The sequence below is a fragment of the Seriola lalandi genome, unplaced genomic scaffold, assembly GCF_002814215.2.
Source record: "Seriola lalandi dorsalis isolate HSWRI2012SDOR001 ecotype SW California unplaced genomic scaffold, Sedor1 jcf7180002054603, whole genome shotgun sequence".
NCBI lineage: Eukaryota > Metazoa > Chordata > Actinopteri > Carangiformes > Carangidae > Seriola > Seriola lalandi.
Window position 1 is genome coordinate 32,329 of NW_019525156.1, and position 10,201 is coordinate 42,529.

Sequence of the window (10,201 nt, forward strand, 5' to 3'; positions counted from 1 at the left end):
TCACTTAAACACAAAAACAAGAAAAGCTCTTTGTTTCATTAATGTGTGTGTGTGTGTGTGTGTGTGTGTGTGTGTGTGTTGACCTGTCTCTGACTCTGTGTCTTCCTGTTGTTAGTGTCCAGTTTCACACACACATTGTTTTCCAGTGAGTCAGGGAGGGGAAACTTCCTCTCTGCTTTCTCTTTTTTTACTTGTTCTTTTTTTTTATTTTTTTTTTATTCATTTTAGTTAAATTTTTTATACAAATATGTTTGTTTTTAAAAGTGGAAACTCAGGAAGTAAGAGAGGTTTGACCTGCAGCAAAACATATCAAAGTGATGGTCCAGAGCTAGCTGGTTAGCATGCTAACTTCAGTAGAAGAAAGAGTGATATAAATAGTAGCAAAACAAGAGCAGAGTAAACAGCTGCTAATGCTAACGTTAGCAGCTGTTTATTTACCAGCTGTGCCGAGAGCTTCGGCCATTATTGTGTTTACAGTACAAGAGTTTATAATACATCCTCTGAGCTGTTATATCTTCAGGACAGGCTGGACGCTACAGTGACTCTGTAACAGAAAAATGGGTCGGGGCTAGCTGGTTAGCATGCTAGAAATAGAAGCAAAGCAAGTGGGTTGCTCTCCACCTCTGGAGACAGATGTTGGACTGAAGGATTGAAGTTTGATGCTGTACTCAACATTTCCACTAGACTGGCATGTAAACAGCTGTTAATGCTAACGATAGCTATGAAGCAGTAGCAAAACTTACAAATAGCTCCTTTAATCTTTGCGAACAGTGATAATGAAAACTTTATTTAAACATTCCTTACAGAGTGTTTCTTTATATAAAGATGTCTGGCAGCTGCTGGTCTTCAGAGGTGCTGACGGGTGGATTTTGTTGCCAGGCTAAGAGTCTCCACCTGGTTAGTGTTTGGGCTAAGCTAAGCTAACCGGCTGCTGGTTGTAATCTCATAGTTACGGTAGAAATGTGACTATTCCTGTACCCATCTTCTTCTTTGTGGATGCAGAGTCGTTTCTACTTCCTTCTTTTCCCTTTCACTGATATTCATCATTCACACTTTCACTTTCCTGCTGCTCGGCACATAAATCTACACTTTGCTCTGAGCTCCATGTGCGACTGCAGCGCGTACTGCTGATCCTGTGTTGTGTTGTGGTGTCTTTTCTTTTATTCATGCCGGTGACATCACCAGAATTTATTGTAAAGAAGAAGAAGAAGAAGAAATTGAGGTGTTGTGTTTCAACCCTGAATGAACAAACAGGGAAGCAGAAAGTTGATGGTGCTGCAGTTTGATGTAGTGACACGTGACGGCCTTCAGAGGGCGTCTGTGCACCACCGCTGCTGTGATGGGGCGAAGAGGGATTGAGACAGAGGAGGAAGTGAATGTGATTGGTTCATTAAGTCAGACACATCTGAGAATCATCGATTGAACAAAGTGGAGCTAAACCCTTGGAAAGTGTTTTTTAAAGAGTGGAAAATAAACTGGGGAATATCTGCAGGGAATCAAACCCTCGACCCCGGCCGTGCTCAGTGCCTTGCTCTGCCGTCTCCTCAGATAGTCTGTTCGTTGGAGCTGGAATGTGACGGAGCATAGTTTGGCTTGTGAGCCATAATCAAATCAAAATGTGTCTGCATACTTTCCCATGGGGACGGACGAAGAGGAGGAGGAGGAGGAGGAGGGGCGTCCAATTAAACGGTGACACTTGGAGAGAAGGAGAGATAAACAGACGGATAATAATCAGGAATGGACAGAGCTTGAGACAAAGGCAGGGAGGAAGAGAGAAAGTATGTGGACAGCCGCTGGTATTTCACATGTTATTTTTGGATGTTTTCAGGAGCTGAATGTGTTTTTATATAACTGGATAAAAGCAGCAGCTAATGAGCTGAAACACATGAACGTATCAGAGAGGAGAGAAGATGATGATGATGATGATGATGATGAGAAGGAGGAGGAGTCTGTCTCCCTCCTCCTCACCTGGTGAACTGGAGGCCAGATGTGACGTTCACATTATAAAGGACAGATGAGTGAGAACAGCTGCTATAAAAACATCCTCAGGTTCATCTTCACCAACTGGACTGAAGAGGAACTCATAAACACACACACACACCTGCACAGACACACACACACACACACACACACACCTGCACAGGCACAAGTTGAAGCAACTGGAGCACAGCAGGGATTACTCTGCTTTCCGGAAGCTTCAGCAGTCCAGGGAACAGAGCCAAAGTGTGTGTGTGTGTGTGTGTGTGTGTGTGTGTGTGTGTGTGTGTGTGTGTCACTCCAACACACAGTCATTTTCTGGTGTAATAAACGTTTACAACTTTGACTTTCATTCATAAAATCCACTTGGCTGCAGCTTCTCCTCCTCTCCTTGCTTCCTCTCCTCTCATGTCCTCTCTTCTCCTTTCCTTGTCTTCTCTCTCCTTGTTTCTTCTTCTTTGCTCTATCCTTGTTTCCTCCCATCGCCTTCCCTTCATCCTCTCCTTGTATCCTCCTCTCTTCTTCTCTCTTATTATTATTTCAAATATTTTCTCCATCGTACAAACTAAACTTTCCCTCTCTGTTGCCTGGTAATGAGTCGACACAGAGCTGTGATTGGCCAGGAGGTGACCAGAGTGCAGTTGGTCTGAAAATAAAAAATATATTTAATACTCGCACAGACAGATTTTACCAGTGTGTTCACACCTTTCAGTTTTCAGGTAGATTATGGAGACCATGGTCACACGTGTAGTGAGTTTGGTTCAGGCCAGATATTGTTGCATCATTTTAACTGGTGTTAGGAGTGAAATGACGATAATAATCATGCAGCTAAGTTTATGTAGCGCTCGTGGTTTAGCTAGGTCTGGGCACCGAAACTACTTTACGTTTTACGTTTAGGAAGGTTGGGTTAAAATAAGTACTTCAGTGAGATTAGACGACCTTCGTTGTCATGGTTACAGGAACGGTCGTGGGTAAAAGACACAACATAAACTACTAGTTTTGGAACTGCAGTCTCTCATGTGAGAGTCTGTGTTTCGTTGACGCGTCCTCCTCCTGACTTTGTCTCAACTCTCCCGTCATAATTGCAACGACCACTAGAGGTCTCCTAACTATAAACCGTAAGAAGCTGCTACACAGACGACCTTTGCTCTGTCAGACTCCAGAAACATGAAACACGAAATGGAGACGCTGTGGTTTTAGCAGCAGTTAGCTTATCGTCAGGTTAGCTTGTAATTGACTTTGTGGGGAATAAGACACAGTCGGGATCATCACACTGGACGACTCATCTTCTCTTTGAGATTTAGCTGTAGTTTGTTTTTATGTGAGTGACTGATCTTTCTTTCTCCCTCGTATATCTCTGTGTTGGTTCAGCCGGGTTTGCAGTGGTTTAGATGTGAACGTCAAATCCTCCATATACGTCAGTTTGACTTCTGAACACTTGTAAACCGGTTTTATCCTCCATAAGTCCTGGATCAGTGCCGAGCTCAAGCCAACGTCTCCTCCACGCTCGTCTGTGAGCAGGGATCTGCATCAAAGACCTCTAACTTGCTTTTCACCTCATCCTCCATCCATCCATCTGTTGGCCCTCGTTTGGCCCCCAGCTCATCGTAGTGGCTTCACACATATGTCCATGATCTCTTAACAACATAACTGTCACTCTTTCCTTCTTCTGTTTTTGTTTTTTTGCATCTCAGCTCTTTTCTCTTCGTCCTATTTTAAATTCCTGTTCTTCTTCTTCTTCTCTGGTACCTCTGGCTTTGACGTCATTAAAACATTTGTTGAAACAGGATTTTCAGTGTGAAGAACGAAGCCTGAGATTACAAGGCATTACAATGTTTTTCATGGTTTAATCTTATAAAAACATTTCAAAACTAAATCTGAGTGATTAATGTTGACGACTCTGACGGGCTGACGTCCTGCCGGCGCCCCCTGCAGGTGGTAGAGTTGAACAGACACACTGATGATAATAAGTAATCTTACTAATTATTCTTTCTATTGAGTCTTTCTTTGTCTGCCTACATTCAGCCCAACTACACCTATAACTTGATGCTGTTGAAAGGCATTCTGGGAGATGTAGGAAGTGATTTGCTGCAGCTGAAGTAGATGTGTCGGTCCGAGGGTTAATCATTTATCTCAGGTGTCGCCTTACGGCCGTGTTGAGAGTGTCAGTGTCACCTTCTCTCTCACGGCGCCGACGTCTGCGATCAAACTCTGCACATAAACCATGAAATCATATTTGGCTGTTTTCATCAGTGGGAGTTAACACTGTCTGCTGCTCCTGAACAGCTCCCTGCTGACTGGAGGTTACTGTCCTGCTGCACACCTGGACCACAGCTGCTGAAACACACACACACACACGCACACACATAGTTATACACAAACACACTGTTAATCTACTTTCCCCCAGTTGTCCTCCATATGGGCAACGCACCGATCCAAAACACACACATCCCACATGCCAGAGTTTCCACTTCAAACTTAAACACAAACTCAAACTCACAAAAACATGCAGGTTTGTGTGTGTGTGTGTGTGTGAGTGTGTGTGTGTGTGTGAGTGTGTGTGTGTGTGTGTGTGTGTGTGTGTGTGTGTGCTCTTCAGAAGGAATTTATTTCTGCTGTTGCCTCTTCAACACGTCCATTCATTCCTAAGTCTTAGTGTGTTTCTGTCGGTGCATCGCTCTGGTCCAAAACAAAATATCTTTCTATCTGATGGATCGTAATGAAAAGTTATTCACACGTTCATCGTCTGACGGGCTTTTAGTGGCATTTCTCAAAGGCTGTTGGACGGATGGTCATGACCTTGGTTCAGGTGTTGATGTTCACCTCAGGATGAATTGTAATAAATTTTGTGATCGTCTGACTTTTCATCTGGCACCATCATCAGGTCAGAATTTAAAATGTATTATTTATTTGATGATGTGTGACATACTGACCTTGTGGTTCGAGGTTCATCGGGTTTTTATCAAATTCAGATCTTTCTGAATTCCTTCATTACTTTGGTTAAATTATAAATAACTATATATTGTGTCGGTGGTTTTATTTTCTAACCAGGCATGTTACTGCCGTGTTGGTGCCGTGTTGGTGCCGTGTTACTGCTGTGTTGGTGCCGTGTTGGTGCCGTGTTGGTGCCGTGTTACTGCCGTGTTACTGCCGTGTTGGTGCCGTGTTGGTGCCGTGTTACTGCTGTGTTACTGCCGTGTTGGTGCCGTGTTACTGCGGTGTTACTGCCGTGTTACTGCCGTGTTACTGCCGTGTTGGTGCCGTGTTGGTGCCGTGTTACTGCTGTGTTGGTGCCGTGTTGGTGCCGTGTTACTGCCGTGTTGGTGCCGTGTTACTGCCGTGTTGGTGCCATTTTGGTGCCGTATTGGTGCCGTGTTGGTGCCGTGTTGGTGCTGTGTTGGTGCGGTGTTACTGCGGTGTTACTGCCGTGTTGGTGCCGTGTTACTGCCGTGTTGGTGCCATTTTGGTGCCGTATTGGTGCCGTGTTACTGCGGTGTTACTGCGGTGTTACTGCCGTGTTGGTGCCGTGTTACTGCCGTGTTGGTGCCGTTTTGGTGCCGTATTGGTGCCGTTTTGGTGCCGTATTGGTGCCGTGTTGGTGCCGTGTTGGTGCCGTGTTGGTGCCATGTTGGTGCCGTACAGGTAGTTTGAAAAAAAGCACGTCTTGAATTAAATCTTTAAAAAAAATCTTCCGTGTAATGTATTTCTGTGAACGTGTTACAACATGAAAACCTGCGGCTTATAGTCAAGTGCGGCCCTTATATGTACAAAATCTATTGTCTTGTAAAATGTAGCTGGTGCGGCTCATATTCAGGTAAATCTCGGACTGCTCTCAACAGTCCGAGATTTACGGTAATTTGATAAATGAGAAAAAATACCGATTTTTGAGGCAACAGCAGAACTTATAGGAGCGTCCTTTTTAAAATATGGTTTCTAAGAGTATTTCTGGACATTTACTGCACAGTGGAGACACCACACATCACCAGGGGAGGAAGTTAGAGTAAGTATCACCTTTAATTGATGGTTTATCTAATTGACTGTTTTTGAATCTCTTTGATTTCATTACTTCTTTTTTATCATTTCTATTTCTCAAATACTTTTACCGCTGACATTTGCACTGTCACTGTAAAATAACTGGTATGAACACTGCATTAGATACCTGTGATTGATTGATTGATTGAGTTATGACTGTAATCGTTCTGTAACATTAGCTTAATTACATCCAACACACTGTATTTTAATTAGTCAGCTAAGTGATGGGTAAGAAGTCGGTGCTAGCTAGCTAGCTTGCATGTTGGTGCAGTACCTGCTTCCAAAATAAACAGCTGAGCAAGTTTAGCTAGTGAGCTAGCTTGTTCTTTAGCCAGAGAGAATCATTTACTCCAAGGAATTGTTTGTACCATCATTCATGTTCGTTTTTAAAGTCTAAGGGGAGTTTTATTTTGCTGGGTGATGTGTGTATCTATAATTTATTTATGAATCTAGTAGACGCTGATGTGAAGCAGCTGAGTCGTGTGGTTTCCTCCAGGTCTTCCCACACAGCGGCGGTGATGCAAATGAGGCAGAGGAGGAGGTGACACCACCTGGATGGTAGAAGGATGATCATCGGAGACGAGAACAAACGGCCACATGATGCTTGTTTACTGGAAGAGATGCTGCAGGTGGAAACAGAGCTGAAGGTAGGCTGGGTTAAAAAAACTACAAAACAAACATTTATTCAGCTTCAGGACGGTTAGACAAATTAAAATCAGATGTATTAGATCAAGCAGTTCTGTGTTGCAATGTTACAGCTGGAATCTGTGCTTATTTACCTGAACTACAGTCATTTTCAGTCGACCTTGGATCTTTCACGGCAGAAGGTTTTGGTTCATGTGTCCAGTTTTGGAGTTACCTGTCTGTGAGATACCTGCCAGCTAACATGAATGCATGAATAGAGCTGGGCGCGATGCAGCTAGTTAACCTTAGTTTGTCTCAGTGTCTGACCTGTGGTGCTGCAACTAAGAAATCCCCTGAATGTCATTAGTTTTGTGTGTCTGTTAACTTTTAGTTTTTCTGAGCTCCAGCGAGCTCCACAGGCCTGATACAAGTCATGAATAAACATAAAGGTGCCCTGACTGTAAAAGCCTGGTCACCTTTAGTCCTTAACTGATTTAGGAATAAGAAGAACTTTACCGGGGTGAAGGGCAGATGAATAACACACGAGATCTCAAAGAGATAGTTGATAACCTCTCTACTAAATTTGAACAAAGAAACTTTGCACACATTACAACAAGTAGTGTGAGACTTGTCAGTCAAAAGCAGCTTTGATTTGTGTGACTACGTTATAAAACAGATCTTTGTTATCTGCATGGAGATCTAAACAGACCACCTGACCCAGGTGTGCCAGGTAATTAATGTGGTAGGAAGCTAACACTGTCTGTAAACCTGAAATCTCCTTTATTTGAAGCTTGCGGATCCTCCGAGCTCAGATAAATGTCCTCGTCCTGCCTCAGCTGACTCGTTAGGAAACCTTTCCCCGTTCTGTTTTTAAAACTCCGATGACCAATTACACCCTGAGGATAATCTAATGCAAATGTGGCCGTGCCCTCAATCCACAGCCCTTCACAGAAACCATATCCGTGTCTCCCTTCAGCTTGTTTTGAATGCACCAGATGTAAACTTAGACTCCACTCGCTGCCCGCCATGTAAATCCACAGGTGCGTCCAGTTTACAATGAGCTTGTGGTGAAACTGTTGAGAAACAAAAAGACCAAATTAAAAACAGGAGATCCTGAAGGATGGATGTTGTTTAGATGCAGCAACGGCCTGGAAACACTCATGTGTCATGGAGGTGTGGAAAACTGAATGTTTTTTTCCTTATCAGAATTCAGAAACCTTTTATCTCTGTTTGGAAGATCGCTGATTTGATTTCCTGTCATTAATCATTGGCTGTTTATTGGTTGTCACTGGGGATCAGATACCTGATTAACATAACAAGCAGCAGAAGAAGAAGATTTTCCAGCACGTTGAAACACACTTTTAAAGAGTAGAGGCATCTTCACGGCAGTTAGTCAGGAAACGCCATTGTCCTAAGCGGCATGTGTTGTTGCTCCTGTATGGCGTGTTCGTTGCACCGTGAGTGTTGTGTGTTGCAGTCTGCACGGCCCCGCCCTCAGTGACTTTTTCAACCCTCTGAAACATTAACTTAACGTTTAATATTAGTGAGATTATTATTCCACCGTTGGATTCTCATGTTGTGGCGAGAAGAACCGGTGAATGTTGGGTATGAAATCCTTTGAAGGGCATTAACCCTCGAACATCTCTCTGGTTTTACTTCTGCAGGTTCCACAAAACTCTTTGCTGTTTGGATTTGGTGAAGATGAATCAGTCTGAAGCCGCCGCCGCCGCCGCTTTGTCCGCCCTTTCTACTTTCTATGACGGCGTAACAGGCTTGTTCACCTGCAACCTGATGGTGAGCGTCCCGGCTAACGTGTACGTGGTGTGGCTGATAGTGAGCAGAGCGGGCGGAGCCGTGGCCTCAGAGCTCTTCGCCCTCAACCTGGCGGCCTGCGAGATCGTGTTCTGTGTGTCGTCCGGTTACCTGATGCTTCACTACCTGCTGAGGTTGGCAGCGGACGTCGGGCTGCTGCTGCTGCGGTGTGTCTTGAACCTCATGCTCGTCTCCCGACCCATCTTCCAGAGCTGCATCTGCCTGGAGCGCTACCTGGCTGTGGTGCATCCCACCACCTTCCTCAGGTAAGGAGTCATTTCATCAACTGCTTACCTTTCGTCAAACACAGTCTCACCGTCTTATCTTCCTCTCTGCAGGTTCAAACCTCTCCGTTACAAGTTAGCTTTCTGCGTGGTCACCTGGCAGGTGATGCTGCTCTACTGCATCACACCTGTCTTCACTTTTTCAGCCATGCATGTGGTGGCGTACCAGCTCATTGGCAAGTCCCTGATCTTCCTGGTGCTCATGTTATACTGTGGAGTCCACGTTCTGTGTGTGCTGGGGCAGCCGGCGCCCGGCGACGGGGACCGAGCCCACGGGAGCCGGAACATGGCGAAGAGAAAGGCCTTCAAGGTCATCATGATCACCCTGGTGTTCACCAGCGGCACCCAACTGCTCCAAATCTTAATGGTGGTTGCGACGCTGTTGTTTGCATCCTATGAGGTGGTTCTGCAGATCACGTTAGTCTGCCTGGCCGTCAGCATCATCGGCGGCTTCATCACTCCCCTGCTGTACCTACACAGAGCCGGGAAACTGCCCTGCGTCTCTGAGATTGATGTAACTGCTTCACCTGGAACCTGAAGCCTGTTATCAGGGTTTAGCACCTGCTGTTATCTCTGTCAGGGAGGGGGGTGTCTTTCTTTCATTCCACCTTTAATACAACAGGTTTTATGTAGCACCTGTTTCTCAGATGAGACGCCTCATTAAGTCTTTTCCACCAAGTGCTGCACAGATTAAGAATCAGCACAACCTCAGCTCATCACATACGTCCCTCAGTAAAGACGTCTGTACAGTCGTGATAGGGGACAGTAGTCCATAAAACAAAAGAAACCAAAAAACAGACCTTTATTTTATAGAGCAAAGCTGCAAACGATGAAAACAAGTGGCACACACCTGTTTGTATCGTTGTAGAGGTGATTTGAAGTTTCCATCTTTATCTGATCATGAGTTCTGCTCATTCTTCAGAGGGTTAAAATTAAAATTATAACCAACGTTGTTTCACCAAACCTTCCGTTAAAACCTCGTGACAGACGAAACATTTTGGCTCAGGATGTGAGCCGTGACTCTCGTCTCGTGTTAAGATGCGTTTGAAAGTCCGGCGGAGCGACACATCAGTGCTTTACTCTTCAAAAGTTAAAATGAGTGTTTCTCCAACTAAAACACACTCATTTACAGAACACGATGAAGAGACATTATTCATGTCGTGAGCTGAAAATCATGAAGAACCAAATCACCTGGGACCTTTAACATCCAGGCTGCGGCTTTACGTAACACATCTAAAAATCCTGTCAGGGGCCGATATGAGCCGTGTACGCTCTGACACTTCACAGGAATCAAAACGCTGCGATATTCAGAAGCTGCTTTGATTGTTGAGGTCAAACAGAGAGCAGCAGGTTCAGGCAACCTCAGATCTTCACACACACACACACACACACACACACACACACATATATACACAGCTCTACATACATCCTGCTGCTGCACACACTCTCAGACCTCCTCTCCTTGATGTTGC

At 44.7% G+C, this 10,201-nt stretch overlaps 2 protein-coding genes across 2 annotated transcripts in view; both read left to right on the forward strand.

Moving 5' to 3' along the window:
• LOC111664721 (succinyl-CoA:glutarate CoA-transferase-like) overlaps nt 1-10,201 on the forward strand; it is a 45,130-nt gene that overhangs the window by 24,077 nt on the left and 10,852 nt on the right. The window lies entirely within an intron of this gene.
• On the forward strand, nt 5,577-10,195 carry LOC147818379 (uncharacterized). Its single transcript, XM_087177422.1, has 3 exons — nt 5,577-6,656; nt 8,298-8,711; nt 8,784-10,195. Exons 2-3 carry the CDS (start codon nt 8,335-8,337, stop codon nt 9,265-9,267), a joined length of 861 nt encoding a protein of 286 aa, XP_087033548.1. The 5' UTR covers nt 5,577-6,656; nt 8,298-8,334; the 3' UTR covers nt 9,268-10,195.

What these genes read in the sequence shown, in the direction of transcription:
- LOC147818379 (XM_087177422.1), top strand. Translation starts at nt 8,335, where the DNA reads ATGAATCAGTCTGAAGCCGCCGCCGCCGCCGCTTTGTCCGCCCTTTCT. An exon ending in CATCCCACCACCTTCCTCAG is followed by an intron (nt 8,712 to 8,783) that starts GTAAGGAGTCAT and finishes TCCTCTCTGCAG; the next exon opens with GTTCAAACCTCTCCGTTACA.